At 38.1% G+C, this 20,802-nt stretch overlaps 1 protein-coding gene across 1 annotated transcript in view; it reads right to left on the bottom strand.

Annotated features, from left to right (window-relative positions):
• The window catches only part of LOC129409452 (neuroblast differentiation-associated protein AHNAK), a 34,000-nt gene extending 13,666 nt beyond the window's left edge, over positions 1–20,334 (bottom strand). Inside the window, exons 1-2 of the mRNA XM_055155575.1 lie at positions 20,277–20,334; positions 945–994 (exon numbers count right to left, since the gene is read on the bottom strand). Coding sequence (XP_055011550.1) covers positions 945–994; positions 20,277–20,334 — 108 coding nt within the window. The remainder of the gene's footprint in view (positions 1–944; positions 995–20,276) is intronic.
• Positions 20,335–20,802: the final 468 nt, after the last annotated feature.

Genomic DNA, 20,802 nt, shown 5'->3' on the forward strand with positions numbered 1-20,802 from the left:
CAGGTTTATTTACAACACTCTCCTTTTTATTACTGTTTCCTCCCAACAGTGACAGGAGTAGGTCGTGTGTATAGGCACTGTGTATCATCATTATGTAACTAGATGTATCTTCATCACCTCTTCCAGATGATCAGCAACTGCAGTTTTCTTAACACCTAACATACATTTGTCCTTGTACACACTGGCATCTGAACTTCTAATTTAAGAAGAGCTTAGTGTTTAACTTATACCACTTCTAGAACTAAAAATAATAATAATTTAACAGGATAGTGAACTGTGTGAAATGGAGGAAGCAGGAAGAAACATTTAGCAAACTATTGAAGCTTGACTTGATCTTGACTTGCAAAGTGACTGAGACCTTCTATGCATAACATAATTATGCAAAATGATTTGAGGCAGTACCTGCATTTTATGATTTCCAGTTTTCTTAGCTGTTTATCTATCTCCTCTAACCACAGTTCACTGAAATTTGGATTGATAAATGTGCAGAAACACAGAGAGGAGCCAAAGACAGAATCGCTGCCTGGCACTCGATAAACGTCACATTTAAATCAATGGTAGGTTTGGCAGCTCAGACCTGTCTGTTGTTCAGTGGATTCACAGTAAAATATCCCAACAACTGTTCAGTGTTCTGCAGTGGGATTCAGACACACGCGAATTGTATTTTTCGAATGATTAAATGATTTAATATTCTAACACATTTGACGCTGCCAGAAGGAAGCAGTGTTTTCCAAGTGACAGCCACCTAATGAAATGCAAGGCTCAACTGTAAAAGGAGACAGCACAATGATAAATACAGAGTCAGATATGGTCTATTCCGGGGTCTGCAGCAAAGATGTGGAATACTGCCGCTTCACTGATCATTGAATTTGATTAGATTAAATTTGTAATATTAAATTTGTCAAGAAGAACACTTTGACTAGGGGGGAAAGGTTAGTTCTTACTGAATTGTCTTCTGTTCCAGGCTCTGGACCTCTCAGTCTGCGGCCAGCACCTGTTCAAAAACACAAAAAACAGCAGACAGATATTTGAACAAAATGTTTCAAAGACGCTCAAACGCATACATCAGTGAAATATTATCACATATATATCTGTAATCCCTGGGGACTGGGCAGTAAGGTACAGCCGTGAGCTTGGCACTTTTGTCTTACAGTAAATTGATCCTTGCTCAGTTCCTGGACTGTGGAACTTTGGATGTGTTCATTCTTGCACAATCACTAGGGCTGGGCAACATTAAGAAGTTGCTGATATGATATATATCGATACATGTGCCACGATACGATACATATCTCCATACAGTGAGCTTTTGATTGAGTACGATATATTTCAAATTGATTCGATACGATTCATAAAAAATAAAGGCTAAATCCTGGCTGAGACACTAAAAGTCTTTGTTAAACCACTTCCTGTGCAAAGTTAAAATGAAACAACTATTTTAATCCTTAAAACAGTGAAAATGTCAAATGTGTTGCATAAATGATTTTTCTTCCTTTGAACAGTTAACAAAACTGTAGCTGTAACAAAATTATTGAGTAAAATAAACCAAAAAATACTCTTGGTGATATATCAATACAGCAGCCCACAATATCAATACTGTATCGGCACATTAAACGATACGATATATCGATATTTTTGGTATTTTTACACACCCCTAACAATCACCACATCAAAACTAGGAATAAACTAGAACAAAACCCACAAGTAGATCTGGCCTAGACCAGGACTAAACCAGCAGTAGACTAAGACCAAATCAAGTCTACATTTTGTCTCCAACTGGGCTAAAACTAGGACAAAAAATTATAAATATTGCCTCCACTTCTAAAAAATCGAATCACTCAAATAAATTAGTTTGAAAGACTAACACCAATTTTTGTACACCACAGTGTACATAGAGTACAATATGCATTACTTTGTTCTGTCAGAGGTTAAATTCAGATAAAAGGTGACTTTAAATTTTAATCTCATTTGTGTGTCTTGTGCCCCCAGTGAACCGTGCAGCCCTCTCTCTCTCCTGTCTCTTGTTGTGAAGACAGTGGAGCCAGTGATGAGACTATTTAGAGTTCTTCCTGGCAGTAATTCCTCCAGGGACCGACTGCCTGCGTCCACCGTTAAGTGATCCACTGCATCGATCTCACATTAGGCTCCGCTGCAGCCTCCCAGAGCAGCGCCCAAAACAGCAACATCTGCCTCCCATCAACCTGGTTAGTCACATCTCTATTACCATCATCACCCTCAGTGTCAGCCATTTGATTTGGGACTCCTCACTACTTCTGCCACTTAAAGGTCTTATATGACACTAAACTGACTCTTTGAGCTTGAAGTCGTGTTTGAATGATGTTACCTCGTCAAAAACAGACCTGGAGCTTTGTTTCATTCACACATGTTTGAGTAACTGTTTCTTATTAGTCTGTCTACAACTGTAAAGCTCAAAATGCTCTGTTCCACCTCTTTAAATGTTAACAGCTACATTTTACCTTTTGTTCAGCAGATTGGCAATTCAGGAGCTGAAATTATTCAAATGATTCTAGAGAAGGTGTGTGGTGTTTAAAAACACAGTGGAGCACACTGTGTTTTTAAAGGTGGAGTGTCAAACTGAAAAGTTTGATTTATGTGTTAAACATGTGAATGAAACAACCACAACTCCAGGTCTAGCGTAGGTTAGTGATGAGGAAACAACATTAGAATATTGATCAGAAAATATCGTATATGGGCGCTTTAATGCTTCCACCTTTAAACTTGTTACACAAATGATTTGACAAGATAAATGAAGGAACACATGTAGATCTGTTTTAAACAGGAGCTCTATTTACTAAGTGCTATCAATAAACATCTATACGCTCATTTCTATAAGTAGGTTAACTTTATATAGCACATTACGTGGATAAGAATCACTGCGAGAGCAGATAAAATAGCATGAACTGCAAATAACTGATGGCTCTGCCCCAGACTCCAGACTGCTTCATAATATTAGCACTGGCAACCAAAAAGACGAGCTTTTAAAAGGCTATTAATGAACATTTCACTTGCCAGTTTGCTGCATAGAGCCAATTACAACTTATATTTAGTTTTGAGCACAAAAAGATTTAAAGCAAAAAGTGAGGTTTTCTTCATAGGTACAATAGTACTAAAGTGTCAGTGAGCAATACACCTTGTGCTAAATAATGTATCAAATGGATCCAAATGCCTTGTTCAGTAAACAAGCTCTAAATATTGTTTGCTTTAAAACTGGATCAAGTCATTCCCAAGTTATTAGAGGATCTCCTAAAATGTTTGTATTTGTAACATCATGAAACCGTGTGTGTTTTCACCTTCCCACCTTTTATTACCAAACACCCACCTTTTACTTTTCACTACCCCGAGCAAGTTTCATTTTGGCAAACTTGGAGATGATACTGGAGTATTTGTAAATGAGACATACATTATGGTGAGATCAACTTTCACTTTGTACTTTTCCATCTAGATCAGGTTTATTTAGTTACAGTCGACTGAACCTGTACTTTATGTGAGTCCCACCGCTTGAGAGCCCCGCCCTCTGTCTTAATGCATGTCATGTGAAGAGCTCTCAGCCTCCTAAGTGCATTAGAACACAGTTAAAACAGCAGACGGAAGGATAAGTGAGTTGTTGATTCTTGGCATTTCAACATAGACTTTAAAGAAGATATGGTATTTTTCACTTTACAGTTTGTTCATTGTAAACTGCAATAATAATACCAAAATAGTTGAATAATTGAAACAGGTCTGAGGACTGAGGTCTGATTGAAACCACACAACTAATGGGCCCCACCTCTTCATAGTGAAATTTCACTGTGGCAGGCAGCACATTTTCATAGTTTTTATTGTTGAAATAAGTCAAAGTGGATTTTTTTTTTAATAAAACATGAATAACTTGCAGTCGGATTTGTTTTTGTTGGGATAGGTGAAAACAGTGGAATTGTTTGAGCACTCAGACCTCGACTGCTGGACAATACAGGATTATTCAAACATGCATGAATCAAAATAGAACTCAAACTAAAGATGAGGGAACACCATTATAACATGGTTAAAGACTCATAAAAGTGCATATTGAACAACATATTCTCTTTAAAAACATGTGAAGCATAAAACTAACCACAAGCTCTGTTTTTGCGGTAATCACATTAGAAAAACCACCAGAAACCATTTGTCTGAGCCCAAGATATTTACAAGACAAACACACCACAGGCTAGACGTGTTGTGAAAGGTTGGGCTCTCATTTAGGACTTCTCCCCATCACCTTACAAACATCTATAATTCAATAATAAAGAACAACACTATTATGCAAAAAAATAATAATAATAATCAAAACACTATCTCCCTCAGTCTTTTCTTCCTCTTATTCATTGGACTTACCTCCTGTTGTGTAAATCTTAATATAAACCAGTTCTCATCCGTGTTGCCCAGTGTCCTAGCTGCTCCTTCCTGGTTTGAGTGTGACTGTGCCTAAACCTATAGACTGAGATGGACAAAGAAGGCGGTGCACTTTTGCCTTTAGGTTTGTACTCATCATAATTGGCCTGAGCCTGTGTCACTCCCAAAGTGAATAATGTGTTTTTAAAGACTCAAGGTGACTGGCTCCTGGACCAGACTGTGGACCAGACTGTGGACAGCCCCTCCATGCATTCCTCCTCCACATGTGAGCACAGTTGTCTCACCTAGTGGTAGAACAGCAAATAGGTGACTGACAATTTACAACTAATCAATAAGTAATCCATCGAATTTAAATGGTAAATGCTCACATTTTTATTCAGCGCTTTTCCACTATCAAGTCTCAAAGCGCTTTACAACAAGGAACAACAACTGTACACAGACACTGGGGGTGAGGTGGGTTAAGTGTCTTGCCCAAGGACACAACAACAGCATTCATCTATAGGGGCTGGAATCACACTGCCAACCTGTGGGTCAGTGGATCTGACCTCTGCAGTGATGTTTATGTCGAGAGTGGGATTTAAACCGCCAACCTTTGGATTAGTGGACAAATGTTCTACCAGTTGAGCTACTGTCATCCTTAATTTATTCATTCAACTTTTAAAACATCCTTTTTAATCACAGTTTGTATATTCAAAATTGAAATACTGAGTTTTAAAGCAAATTTTGGACTGTGAGTTTGATATGCATATAGTAAATTCTTCCTTACATAATATTAGTTAGAGCTAATGTGCCATCTGCCGTCTGCTCGTCTCTATGGAAATTTTATTGCTTTGTCTGGAATGGTTTTCAGCATGGCGTCTTGCATTTATGAAATTCATGTTTTTATTGCTCAAAAAGATCATGAAAAACATGCATTCTTACTGTGAGCGAGCTTGCCTCTCCACAGACCTGACCTTTAACTGGCCTGACAATGTCACCTAGTTGTCTCCATGGAGATAAGTTTAATGTCATACTCCACTCTCACACTCCTACAAACAGGTGGCACTTCATCAGAAAAAGTTACATAGTGCACCTTTAAGTAAAATGTTTAGTTGTCAATGAAAATAAAAGTATGACTGTATAATTAACTGTTCAATCATTTAAATAAAACAAGTCTTACCCATCCCCAAAGCACTTTGTGGTAATCTGCTTACTCTTAGTACTCAGTATTTGACAGTAAATCAGTTTCCTGTCTTATATTCCTTCAGGAAGTTGAAACAAACCAGATTTTAAAAACATTGATTGAATTAAAGTGTTGGAGTTTGCGTCACGTGTTCTGCCTCAGCTGCTGCCGCTCTGAGCTTTAAACAGAATGAAACGCTGTTCCACAGAACTGAATAATACATCTCTATCTCACACAGATGTCCGGCACACTAAACATCTCAGTCCTCCTTTGTCAAATATTTGTCGCTGGGCGCTGAGGAGCGCTCAAAAGCATTTGCACCGCTCAAGAAATCTGGATACAAACCAGTGTAATTATCCTGTTTGACTGAGTACATCACATGTCATAAATATTCATTACTTCCTGTTTGGTAGTTCACGCTGATGCCAGTCATATTATTGGGGCAGAAGAGTTGAAGGAGCAGATGGTGGTGCATATTCAGCAGAGCACACTCACTGCGGCGCTGCATTTGGGCGTGGTCTGTGTCGGCTCATCGATGAGGAGAGGAAGAGGCCATTACATTGCTGTACAACATTTAAATTACAACTCCAGTCATCGCCCGCGCCTGCACACCACCGTTTACGAGCAAACTCAAACGTCCGACTGAGCTTCCTTAGTTTTATTGCTGACACTTCTCTTAAGACCACTTTTTTAATTGTTAGATGTTATATTACTAAGACGCTTCTCTTTGTCATTATAAAACTTTTTTAATTGACATGTTATTTGACAAATTATACAGGCTGCTTGTGTAAGGACAGTTTTATTTTAGGGATGTCAAGATTAAAGTAAGGATATAGTCATATTGAAATTAGAAGAAAATAGAAGAAATTAGAACTAAAAAATATTGTAATCTGAGAATTTTAAAATCTAAAATAAATTCTAAAACTAAACCTAAATGCAAAGTGCTCTTTTTATCTGTCTGTTTATATCACAATAACATTGATTTTTTTCAGTCAGAAAGATTGATTTCATAAAGCTGATTATTGCGAATATAAAAGTGAATGGAATTGACTGGATTGTTAATCATTAATAACAGTAAAATCACATTTCTGCACTAAAGCCGGGTGTACGCTGTGCGATATTTTTGATCATTTCACTGAGCCCCAGATCAAACTGTTCGACCAAATCACAGGGTTTAAAAGTTGTGATTCATGATTCATGTTCTCACACTGTACGAACGACTTCAACAGTGAAACACTCACGAGAGGCGACTGGATTTCAAACAGGTTTAATTTTCTTGCAACCAACAATTGTCGGGAGCTGGTCGTGAGGTATTAGTCGGTTCTGGTTACCCCATGTTTACTACACGAAGCACGACACACGATTAAGACAAAACTTGATCCCAAAAACAGTCGCCGAGTGAAAAAATGGCTCAAAAAGGGGCGAAAAATCACACAGTGTACGCCCGGCTTTAGCCATCAATTACTTGACAGTGTTAACTTACAATACACACATTTTAGTGTTCCAGTAAAGTCGGATGTACACTGTGTGATATTTGTCCCTTTTTTGAGACGATTTTTCACTCGTATGCAGTTTTTGAGATCGGGATGAGTTTTGTCTTAATCTTGTGTCGTGCTTTGTGTAGTTTAAATGGGGTAACGAGAACCAATTAATACCTCACAACCAGCTCATTATCAGCAATCGTAGATCGTAAGAATATCAGACCTGTTTGAAATTCAGTCGCCTCTCCTGAGGGTTTCACTGCTGAAGTCGTTCGTACAGTGTGAGAGTATGAATCGTGAGCTATAAACTTTTAAACCCTGTGATTTGGTCGTACAGTTGGAGCTGGACCTGAGGAAAAGGACTGAAAATATCGCACAGTGTACCCCCGGCTTAATTTAATCACCACTGAACTATTTACTTTTTAGTTTCGTTTTTTCACTGACAATAAATAAATAAATACAGAATAAGATAGTTTATGCAATAGAATGTGAGAGACGGTTGCTAAAAACTCATAGAAAATGCATAAGGCTCTGATAAAACAGTGCAAACTTCATACTTGTAGTTTATGAGAGCTGATCAAATCCATCAACACAAAAGAGTTACAACAGGAAAGGAGAGAAAATGGAAAATTATATTGATTCAGAAGCAGGCATTTTGAAATGATCATACATGAATTTGCATTAATAATCATATGTTTTGTTTCAGATTCTTTGGAATCCTGGAATGTCTGGACTCAATAAGACGTCCTGAGAAGGTAAGCTACATACAGTTTAGTTTTATGAAGAAAACAGACTGAATACACATTAGACCCTAACAATCAAAACACAAGAACACATTTCGTTAGACTGAGTTATTATGTAAGGTACATAAGATTAGGTGTGTCCATAAGGGAATTTGTCCTCTGTATTTGACCCATCCTCCCTCAATGCCGCTGTTGCGTTTAAAATTGCAAATCATTATTAAAAAGTTCCCGTAGTCCTTATGCCATTGATAGAATCTGTATGTACTCAGCATCTTTCCAAGTATCATAAATGTGTTTTATTAGCGGCATGCTGTCCTCAGATGCTCCCTTATGTAAGCACTTTGCTCCACTTTGTGTTTAAAGCACCTGGCCCGTACATGGCTCCCTCCGTCCCACCGGTTAGTACGTTTGTTTTCTTGGGTCATTGGCACAATCATTAATCATGTTACAGTGATTTAAGAATAACACAAAAATTACACATAACACTTGAGTTATTTTACAGACTGAACGGTTCTAGGCTGAAGTTTAACATTTATTTTGTGCATGACAAATTTGTATGATTCTCTGATTTGGATTTCATGTGGTGGCATTATAATTACTGTAAATATAAATTATAGTTTTACTCCAAAGAAGAAAACATTTGTGAAGAAAAGTAGAAAAATAAAACAAAAAATGGAAATAGAGCATTCAAACATACTGATGACATCACGCTGACATTACAGTATCCAAAAGAGTTTGGCACAATTTAATCAAGAAACAACAACATTTTTAAAGTATCAGGAAAAAAAATCTGATACTTTAAATGTGATTTTTTTTTAAAAAATAAAGGTGTTTTATAAATATACAGGGTGTCCCAAAAATATTACATCTTTTCACAGGCCAATAATTTTGGCAATTCTCGTTGAAATAAGCTCAAATTTTCACAGAATATAAAGAAACAGATCAAGATTTTATATGTAATGTTTTATTTTGGTTCTGTTTTCAGGTTGAGCCATTCACTCCCAAAGAGAAGTCACACACTCACCCAAGACTGTGCAGCTTCAATACAACATTTGGAAAAAACTTCACCAACTGGCAAACAAATTTGGACTTAGGACCATAAATGTAAAGAGGAATGATTTTATGCAGGACTAAAGGATCACATATGTGTGTGTGTGTGTAGATTCCAAGATGCAAAATGACTTCTCTTTGGCAGTGAACGGCTCAACCTGAAAACAGAACAAAAAGAAAACACTAAATATAAAATCTTAATTGTTTTCTTTACATTCTGTGAAAATTTGAGCTTATTTCAACAAGAACTGACAAAATTATTAGCCTTTGAAGCCTTTGCTGTAAAAATTTTTGGGACACCCTGTATATTTGCCAGAAAATAATCTCTGTGCACATTAGAGGAGTTTTGCTTGAATTCCCTCGTGTGATGTCATGATTTTCAACCCAAAGCTAAAATTTTAAACCTAAAAAATGTCCAAATTAGGAAAACAAGTGTGAATGTTTTTACAAAAATCTTAAATATAATGATCTTAACCGTGTTGTAAATGTGTTGTCTAACCCGTCACAGGCACTGTCACATATAGAAGAGACAGTACGACATGTCAGAAAATATATTTACACAAAACACAAAACTCATCTGTTCTGAGTTTTGGAAAGAAAGACTGTGAGTCGTGCAATCCCCTCATTCTCCTCTATGTAATACACAGACTCACCCCTTCCACTGAAAAGGCGGCTTGTTCGGATCCAAATTTATAATGAGATTTGAGAGAGAAAAAACACTATTAGATTTTCTGCATGGATTACATGAACATGGGACTGTGGGACTGTGAAGGCGCATGCTTTCAATCTATCTCTGTGACACAAACTTCCCATCGTAGCTCAGTTTAGCGTCGATTCCCACGACATGAGCGCAGATGCACAGCTCAGTCCAGGGTCAGCGCTGTTCAGATGTTTGCAAACACGTCCATGTGTCGATGTGCAGCTCCGAAGCAAACAGCACAGAGCCCCCCCCCCCAGAGAGTAGAATTACCTCCACGCTGCATGTGACAACCAAGCAACTCCAATCAATGCAGAGAAATAACATTAGTGTAAACTAGAACCACGACCATTCTACCATTCATCCACTTTAACAATAATTGCAGTCGTACTTTAGTTTTCTGAGCTGTACACGCTCTAAAACACACACGAAGAGACCTTTTTATTACAAACTCACTGGCATTACTCAATCAAAATGTTAAATATATATATAACTATTTTTTATTTTAATTAATAATACACTTTATTCGTAAATATTCAACATTTAAAAGCCTTCATTCAGCATATTTTAATCGTTATTCGGTGAAAAATTTGTTTTGAAAAGAAGTAATTGTTTGACTAGTTGACTGTAGTTCTTATAAATGATCACTGTTGACTAAATAATTGCAGCCCTTGTGTACACAGATGAATTCAGACTTAATATAATATAAAATAATTATTCACAATACAATGCAAAATGATTATATATTATTAATATTATTGATTATTATTAGAAATATTGCAAGAAGCTCTAAATCCTAAGGCTTTTAACAGTTTTGTCTTGTAAAAAAAAAAGTCATTTGTTAGACGTCCACTCTGTAATTCTATTGTATCGTCTACAATGTAAAATATTAGAAAAAAATGTAGTTATCAATGAGCATGCTATGCCTTATTTTAGTTCATTATAATGCAAACTCAGAGACTGTTTTAAAGCTCAGAGATACTGAGTGATTAAAAATGTCATGTAGAAATGCTTATATATAGATTGGGTCCCAAAAAATGTGACGTCACTTCACAGGCCAATCATTTTGTAATTCTTGTTAAAATAACCTCAAATTTTTCACAGAATGTATAGAAACAGATCGAGATTTTTTATTGAATGTTTTATTTTTGTTCTGTTTTCATGTTGAGCCGTTCACTCCCAAAGAGAAGTCATTTTGTGTCTTGGAACATGCTCACACACACTTCACTTCAATGTTCAACACTTAAACTCTTCAATTTCACTGAGCTGGACTTAGTAGTTTTCAAGATAATTGCTTTTAAATTATGTCAGTTTTTTTGGGGACACCCTGTATATAGAATCTATGTAGAACGTCTGTGTCGTGCCACTCCACAGAGGAGAGAGAAGTGCAGAAATAAAGGACATTACATCCATTATCCAGGGTGAAATCTTTAAGCAGTGGCATCCATGACCTCCCGGCTGAACGCTCCACACACATCATATGCTTTAATAATATTAGCCTCTTCATGTTCAGAAAATATGCACAAAATGGCGAGCGAGGAAATGTCAAATGAGCCGTTTGCATGAATAAATCAGGAGTGTGCAGGTGATCGAGCTGCTGGGCCGATACACTCATATGAATAATTGACAATGGACAGAGATGAGACCTGTGCACCTTCACATGGACATGGACTCTGCACCGCAACATTAACTACAGACATGTAACGATACTCTCAGCAACACTGGAACAACCGCTGCTCTGCCTGGAATGTTCCGCACTGTGACATTAAACAGCTCTACTTTACATTTATTCAATTGCAAGTGGATATATGTGTCAAAAATACAGAGAAAAACAAACATTGTGACTGTGAGCGGCGTGGCCTCTCCACAGATCTGACCTGTAACTTGGTCTGGTTGGGTCTCCGTGATGATAAAATGGGTTAATGCCATACTGTGTCTCGAAGTATTTGACAGACTCTTCATCGGGAAAGTTACACAATGCACCTTTAAAAGAGCATTAACTCATAATTAACAAAGAGTTTATTAAGACAGATTGAGACTTAGCACCTACTTCATTAAGAGGTTAGGGTTAGAGGATTCATTAAATAGCAAATAACTAAGCCGGAGTCATTTTTCTCTGTCAAATGCTTTTCTCCATTCAGATGCTATTCCTTAGTCTGGAATGTTCCACAATATTGCATTAAACCTTTTTTTATCTTCATGGAGACCAAACCAGACCAAGTTATAGGTCAGATCTGTGGAGAGGCGACCCGCTCACAGTCACAATGTCTGTTTTTCTAGGTATTTCTGAGCTATAAAACCAACTGTTATTGAATAAATGTAAAGTAGAACTGTTTAATGTCACACTGTGGAACATTCCAGGTAGAGCAATGACGTATCCATAGAAACAAGAACCAAGAAGTGCACCTTTAATAAACTATTTGTTGTAATTACACTGTTATTCTAACCAAGTACAACATATTTTTACTTTATAAATATTACTACAGAAAATATAGTATCTGATATTATCTCAGTGACTAATTCGACAGGAGACCCTTTTTGTAATCAATGGTTAATGGTTCGTTTTACTTCAGTACATCAAGTGAGATGAGATACATTTTTTCAAATTATTCACCTTTTTATGACATTTGAAATAGGTGATATTGGTCAAATCATTTTCTCAGCAAAGTTCTTTTCTCAGCATGAAAATCAACCTTAAATGATCCATTTGTTAACTGTTTTATTAGTACCAGTACTTGTGATTTTATTTCAAATTCCTCTATGATTAGGTTTTATTTAAGTACATTTAATTTATTTCCTAAATTAATTTAAGAATTAGTCAATCAGCTCATCATATCCGGCAAAAATTTGTTAATTATAAAAAATGAATTTGTTGGTCTCACATGAACCAGAGCAAGTATCCAGCAGCTCTACTAATGATTTCAGAATTTGAGAATTTGATTTTTATTTTAGAAATTATTGTATATTTTTTACATAGACTAAAGTAACATATTGACCGTTAGGGATGGGACGAGACGTGATTTTCACAAGACGAGACGAGAGACGAGATCGGGTCCACGAGAACGAGACAAGACAAGATTTTAACAATTCCTAATATATAAATTTGACAGGTCCAGTTTTGATTTATCTGATTTCATATTTTTTGTTTTCATTCTAGTCCTGATTTTTGGAACTGCAAGAGATGTAACTCACCAACACATAACCATTTTTGTCAAATCCAAATGTGAACACTTGGAAAAAATCTCACAAGATCATTTTTCTCATCTGTGCACAATCTTTTTTTTTTTGTACAATTTTGCCTTTTTTGCAAGATCTTGTGGCACAAGATCTTGAACCATCCTTACTGACAGTTTAATCCATTACAACTTTGATTTCTGCAAGTGCAAAGCATCACACACTGTTTTGTGAGTTACAAAATAAGAATAGGGTAAATTAAAACAATAAATTCAATATTACTTTTCTTTAACCAATGATTTAATCTCTTTAAAATAAATCCACCGAGCCAAAAAACCCATCTGCACCTGGCAAATTGGAACCTAATCTTTCATGACAATACATTACCGACCTAAAGCAGCTTCACACAGTTTAATTAGTGTAATTCTAATTAAAATGGGCCTTCTTCTGTTTTTACAATCCTCTTCTCTAAACCTTATTTCCAGACGGTTAATTCACTCTCCTCTTTTTTGACCTTGGGTGTCGCCTGAATCCTCTCAAAGCACAAACCGGCCGTCTTCTCCAGAGTCGTGTAATTAAAGTAAGAGCTGCTGCCGAGTTATGAATATGTGATCAGTGTGGATGTAACTCAATGGCACTTCACTGGAACACTGCATCCACCCTCTCCCCTCTTCAACACGCCAAGGTTAAATATAAATACTATTCTCATGTATTGGTGATTGGTAGGCTTGCTTGATTATGGAAAAATCTGAAATCATGGCTATTCGGGTCATAATCCAAACCCCAAATCTGTGAAAATCTGTGATTATTCTAGTAGCTTTTATTACTATGATCAAGCAGGAGCAACAGTCCAGTGTGGTTCATTTGGTCCTCTCATAATTGATGTTATTAGGTTCTTTTTTCATCCCTGACAGTTTGTTCTGCTCCTGTGTTCTTCCTCGCAGTCTCGTGATGTTTCTGTGACATGTCGCCCAGCTGATTTAAACAGGTTTTGGTGCTGTCTTCCTCTCAGTGGAGGCAGGACGACAGCGCCACCTGCAGTTCCACTTCCTTAGGACAGTATCCCAGGTGTGTGAGAGTGAAAAAGCCCCTCATCCTGATTTATCGTCCTGTGGGCACGTTTCTGTATTTTGATTGTCTCTTTAATCCAGTGACAATGTTTGTTTTCCTCTGTCAGAATGATGTTTGCTTAGCCTGAATCATCAGCTGGTTTCATTTCATAGAAACCGTCTGACCTCGCAGTGTTAGAATTCTTTTGTTCGATGCTAGGCAGATATTTTTTTAATTTAACCAATCACTGCTATTTGGTCATGATGTATGTAATGCGCCGCTAACTGGGCTAACTGGTATATTAAGCTTTTTCCAAATCCCGTAGGAAGAAGGACAATAACATCTTTCCCCTTGATAAAATTCACCAAACATTCTCTTTGTTCCAGCTTTAAATCCTCGACTTGCCAACACTGAATATATGGCTCTTCTCTGATTGGCTGGTGCCCAAACTCACACTTCTGGGGTTTTTGCAAATCATCTAGTGTATTCTGATTCCTGATCTAGTCGCTGGAGAGAAATGAAATTGAGCAGAGGCACTAGGTGGCGCCAGCCTGACTAATGTTTGCTTTGTCTCAGTCCAGAATGTGCTTCTCTCTTTTACAGTGTCACAAATGGCCGATGTGAGTTGTTCCTGTTCTGCTTTGTGTTTTGTTGCTCGTGTTTTGCCTTCCCTGTTTCCTTCTTGCGTTCTGTTCTATGTTCCTTTTTTCGTGGACTGAACGCCCTCCCTGTTTCCCCCATGTCTGTTTCATTACAGGACTTGCAGGTGTTTCGTATATGACATTACATTTATGCTCCGGTTCTATTTTGTCTTTTGGGTGGACGAGTAATTGCCTGACTTTTCTGTACAATTTCATTTCTGTTATGCCCCTGATGTACAGGGCTTTTTTACTCTCACACACCTGGGATACTGTCCTGAGGAAGTGGGATTACAGGTGGCGCTATCGTCCTGCCTCCACCGAGAGGAAGACAGCACCAAAACCTGTTTACATCATCAGCAACATCACAAGACTCTGAGGAAGAGTAGTCAGGCTGGCGCCACCTAGTGCCTCTGCTCAATTTCATTTCTCTCCAGTGACTAGATCAGGAATCAGAATACAACAGACAGTTTGCAAAAACCCTGGAAGTGTGAGTTCGGCACCAGCCAATCAGAGAAGAGCCATATATTCAGTGTTGTCAACGATTCTCGAGATCGAGGATTTAAAGCCGGAACAAAGAGAATGTTTGGTGAATTTTATCAAGGGGAAGGGACATTATTGTCCTTCTTCCTACGGGATTTGGGAAAAGCTTAATATACCAGTTAACCCCGTTGGCGGCTCATTACATACGTCACGACCAAATATCAGCAGTTGGTTAAATGATAAAAAGTACCCGTCTACTGTTGAGCGAACGAATTCTAATACTGCGAGGTCAGACGGTTTCTATGAAGTGAAACTGGCTGATGAATCAGGCTAGAGGAAGAGCAGAGTGAGCAGAAAAAACCTAATATCATCCAAGCATTAGTAACGTTCTGTGATTGCTCTTGTAAAGCCGCTGTAGATTTCATTATGAGGCAGTGTGAGCCAACGTCTGTATAATCCAAGACAAGATTTATGTTTGTATTTTAATGTTATTGCAGTAATTTTGTTATTGATTGTAAGTGTAATTAAATATGTCTTATTAATTGCACTCAAGAATGAAATAGGCCACACAGAACTTTTTTTTTTGTTTAAAGGTGCATTGCTTAACATTTCTAGTGGAGGGTCTGCCACTGTAAATGCTGGTCTCCATGGAGATATTATCGCCTTATCTAGAATGTTCCACACTATAGATTAAACCGATCTATCACAATGGAGACAAGCAGGTTAGAGTATTACGCTACATTACAGTTTGGATCTGTGGAGAGTCGCCCCCTACACTACAAATTTTCCTGATCTGGACAAGATTTTAAAACTTCTATCAGGTTATTCATCTTGTTTTCAGATTTATGATCTACTTACTAGTTGTGAGACACTTCATTCTCATCTAGAGGTTGTTTATTTTAAGAGAACTTGTTGAGTAAAATGATCTTGCTGCATGGACACATCATTTAACTACTTTTAAATCGTTTTCTGATAGATTTAAGTGTTTATATCTTATATTTCAGAAGGAATGATGGTATTTTTGAGCCACAGAAACTAGAGGTGGGGCCAAGTCATTGTCTCAATTAAGTCTCAAGTCTTTGACCCCAAGACCGATTCAAATACAGACAAGTCCAAATCGACACTTGAATCACTGGCCCATGAGTCTGAGTCAAGTCCAAGTCGTCTGCTTTGAGCTTCAAGTCATTTCAAGTCTTTAAACAAAAGCACTGAATACAGCTTAGATTTTTGCAATTTATATTAATTTTAAATTAAATTGTTCTTTAAAAAATCATGGTATATTTCTATATGAGTATTTATGTAGAAATGCAAATTTTTCCTTTTTAAACGTCTTGACAAGATCTGAGTGTGAATCATTATGGTCAGAACAGAAAGAAATCTGATTTAAAAATCCAGTTATTTTGTCATGTGTCTGCACTGAAGGATCATGTATACAGTATTGTTTGTTTACTGTATTGTACTGTATATTACTGTATTGTACTGTATATTACTGTGTTGTACTGTATGTTACTGTAGTACATTTGATGATCTCCCAGTACTTCAGTTAGACCCAAAGTACCTAACAGAAGTGGGAGGGACATGTTCCAGTTTGTTCCTGTAAAATTCAGCACCACATGTTTCGAATGAAAAGTATTTTCTAAAATATTTTTTTGGAAAAGCATCAAGTCTTCTCAAGTCACAGGTCTCAAGTCTGAGTCAAGTCCCAAGTCAATGACCTTCAAGTCAAAGTCATAAAAATAGTGACTCAAGTCTGACTCGAGTCCAAATCACGACTTGCACGTCCCCACGTCTGGTAAAAACACACATAATGAAAAAATACTTGATGGAAATGTTTAAAGTCATACCATGGAACATTCCAGGCAAAGCAATAACATCTCCATGGAGACAAGCAGGTGTAAGTGTTGTTGAGAAGACTTTCTGTATGAACAATTATACTTTTAGCACAGTAGATTATTTGACTACATTTTAGCAGGATTGTGCACAGTCATTGTCCCTCTCACTCTCTTCCTGGTGCATCTTTGACCACTACAGCTTTTTAAATTAAATATTTATTCACTTCGCACAAAAATCTATTGTTTCTCCCAAGAGTTATTCAAAAGTGCAAAAATATGTATTGTGTTTTTAGTACCTACTCGCAAACTCATTCCCTCCATTTGCATAATATTACAGTTTCTTCCCTGTAACAGTTCAGAAAATCAATACTTGGCAAGAACATTCAGGTTTTCAATCACTTCTCTGCTTCTGGCGTGCTCTCCCATCACTATCGAGTGTTTTTTACCACGTCTGGCTCAAAAATACAAAAGGCTCTGAGACTATCCATCTTCTCCCCGATCACACTCTGGAGAGTTTCACTTTAGTGTTTTAAAGCTGCTATGCAAAGTTTAAAGCCAATGAAATCATCGTTATCGCATCAGATCAATTTTGGTTTGTAGCCTTGTTTGTCGTCATTAATGTTGAAGTTTAATGTGACCGCAATAAATTCAAACTGCTGCTCGGCAAATCTGAAAATCGCTTAGTCACAGAAGAAAGTGGACTCTCACAGCAACCAGTGGCAGAGTTAACAATTTGGGGGCCTTAGGCGAACTTGAGTTTGGGTCCCTCACTATAATGCACTTTTGTTGTTTGTTTTTTATTTTTTGTATTTTTTTAAATATTTATTGTCTGTTTTGCCTGATTGTTCTTCAGACATGCACGTTTCTATTTGAATTAGGGTGGACCGGAAACTTGTCTTATTAGTTTGGTCACTTACTAGATAACCAGAGCTGAAAGAAGTTTTATTTTTTTGCTAGTACAATTACTTTTTTGTTGACATTAGTGATGGGCGAATGAGACGGAGCTCTGGAGCACGTCTTGTTCTTTCTGAAACAAATTGCTCTGAAGCTCTGCCTCGGAGCTCGTCTCGCAGCAGCCGCTCACGTGACCAAAGTGTGGAAGTGTCGCTCCCTCCCCCTTCTGCTTCACTCTGCGTGTCAGTCGCTTCAGTGTATCGAAGCGTTTCATTAGCTCAGCGAAGGTTCTGCTCTGTGATTGGTTCAGAGTGCTTCAGAGTGGTCAGCACAGTTCCGTGGTTTGACAAGCGCTAAACTGCTACAGTATAAAAGATGCACCAATATTTCTTAAAAATGTTGGGTAGTGAGGAGTATTGTGTGATGTTAGTAGGGCTGGGTATCATTAAGAAGTTGCCGATACGATACACACCTCGATACATAGGCCACGATACAATACATATCTTGAGACAGTGAGCTTTTGATTCGATAGGATATATTTCAAATCGATTCGATGTGGTACAATAAAAAATAAAGGCTAAATCATGGCTGTGACACTAATAGTCTTTGTTAAACCATTTCTTGTGCAAAGTTCATATGAAACACAAACATTTTAATCACCAAAACAATGAAAATGTCAAATATGTTGCATATACGAGTTTCCTTTCTCTAAACAAGCAACAAAACTGTGGCACTGTAACAAAATCCTTTAGTAAAATAAACCAAAAAATACTCTTGGCGATATATCGATACAGCAGCCCATGATATCGATACTGTATCATCATATTAAACGATACGATATATCAATATTTCAGTATTAGACATTAGTGGTGATTTTGGCGACTTTTGGCATTTGTTTCATTTTCGATGGCATCGGCAAGTGGACAAAAGTGATCCGTGGTTTGGGATCATTTTGATCTAATTCCACCTAAGAAGGTAACACCTATTTTCTTATTTACAGCATGTTATTTATGTTGCTTTTTACATATTATTTTAAATCATCATTATTATTGTTGTTGTTATGTATGGTGTCGCTCTGCACACAAGTATTTTCTTATTGTTAAATTTGTCCACTAGAGGTCAGTGTTTCTCCGAGGCCTCAGACACGTCCAACCATTTGAGACAATATTGTGACTGCGGTGTCAATGCTTCACGAGGCTCCAGTCGCCCATTACTAGTTTACATCCATTACAGATGATTTTGCTATGATTATGTTCAAATCAGGGTCAAGCAGACGAGTCCATTCTAATGTGAAAAGGGTGAATGCTTTGACAGTTAAAATAGATTTGACAATCAGAGACTATTTTGATGGAGTTTTTTTGGTTTAAAAGTAAAACTACTCTCATTTAAGGTCATACTGAGAGAAAATCTAATTGCTCTGAGGCCTCGACCATTAGTGGCACTGAGGGCAGTTGTTTGGGGGCCCCTCAATGTTCGTGGGCCCTAAGCAGTCGCCTACTTTTGCCTAATAGTAGCGCCGCCTCTGACAGCAACATGTTGAGAGACTATAGCCACCCACAGATCAACCTTAAGAGGACGTTTTATGAGACTAAAATGTGATCAAATATAGGATAAAGTCTTTTTTTTCTTTTGCATAAATACCAGCATAAACATGAAGCATTTTCTATGTGTTTAAATCAATTGTGAAAGATCCAAAGCAGTTCTCAAGGGGTCACCAACATCTATTTTATGTTATCATTGTTAATAAAGACTCACTATGTAACTTTTCTGCAGGTGAAAAGCGACGTCACCCGCTTGTCTCCATGGACTCTGTCTGGAATGATTCATATTGTGGCATTAAAGTTTTCTGTCTCCATGGAAACAAGGTGGTGACGCCCTGCTGGCCGTTAGACTTCAGAATCCTGTAACTGAATACCTGCAGGACCGATGAGCTGAATGCCGTACTATGGAACATTACAGGCAGAGCAATATTATTTCCGTGAAGACAAGAATGTTACTTAATGCACCTTTGACTAAAACCTCGATTTATCTTTACAATTAAACCTTCAACCTGCTCTTCTTGCTCTGATAGATGATCTTAAACTGTGATTATAGTGAAAAATATAGTACGTTTCTCAGTTGTTTTGGCTTAAAACTATTTACCCGAACAACAAGTGCATTTGTTTCAGCGCTGTAATCCGGTTACTGTGTTACTGAGGCCAAACAGTAGAGTGTGAAACTGTAACTTTGTAAAGAAAGGCGAAACAGGATGAGAAGTGTCTTGTCAAAACTTAAATGCACCATATATTTCTCCGTAGACATTTCTAATTTTAAACTTTCTTGCATCATCATATTTCCTCTTTACCCCAAGGCAAGTCTGGCACCTCTTCTATTTTTTTCCACTTTGATTTATGTCACAACCTTTTTATGGCTTACAGCTTCTGCCTGAGCTCTTCGCAGCAGCAGCAGCAGCAACAGCAGGAGGAGAGAGAGAAGGAGAGAAAGACGAAGAGAGAGAGAGACTGCAGACACACCCATCCCCACTGCAGGTCAGCATCCTCACTCTGCATCAGCAACAGCACGCACCCGCTTTGCACAAACCGCTACTGAACCCTGGCGCCTGAAACGAGAACTGCGACAGCCCCGGCTCCAAAACGCACGCACACAAATCAAGAAATACACAAACACAGACAGAAATATTGCCCACCGGGTCCTGAAGACGCAGCGTGCCAGTTCGGGAACGCTATATGGAAGCAGTCACACATGATGGAACCTCGGATGCGGTCCTAGCATCGGCCAGAGAGGCGGGAAAAGGATGGAGGAGAGGGTGGAGGAGGTAGACAGAGAGACGTAGTGTTGAATGTCCTTGGTCCCCCGGTTCAGTTTACGAAGAAAGACAAATTGACGAGACCACACCGATGCAGGACGTCCACCAAGTGAAGAAAAGTCCCAGTAAACATGGACCTACAGCAGCGCACGCTAACTTAATAATGGGAGGAGCTGCACCCATCTCCCTCCACCCTCTCCACCCTTCGCTCTCCGTCCCGCATCGAGATAAGGACACTGCCCACTCCTCCTCCTCCTCCTCCCTCTCTCCTCTCCTCCGTCGAAGAGCATTGATCTGGCCTAATCGGACACAAGGACAATCACGCTGTCAGAGGAGAGGGGAGGCGAGGGGAGGGTGGAGTAAACACGAGTACAGACAGGGACAGGGACAGGGGCAGGGACAGGGG

Source organism: Boleophthalmus pectinirostris, unplaced genomic scaffold (genome assembly GCF_026225935.1).
Source record: "Boleophthalmus pectinirostris isolate CB_2022bp ecotype Guang Dong unplaced genomic scaffold, ASM2622593v1 HiC_scaffold_10, whole genome shotgun sequence".
Lineage (NCBI taxonomy): Eukaryota > Metazoa > Chordata > Actinopteri > Gobiiformes > Gobiidae > Boleophthalmus > Boleophthalmus pectinirostris.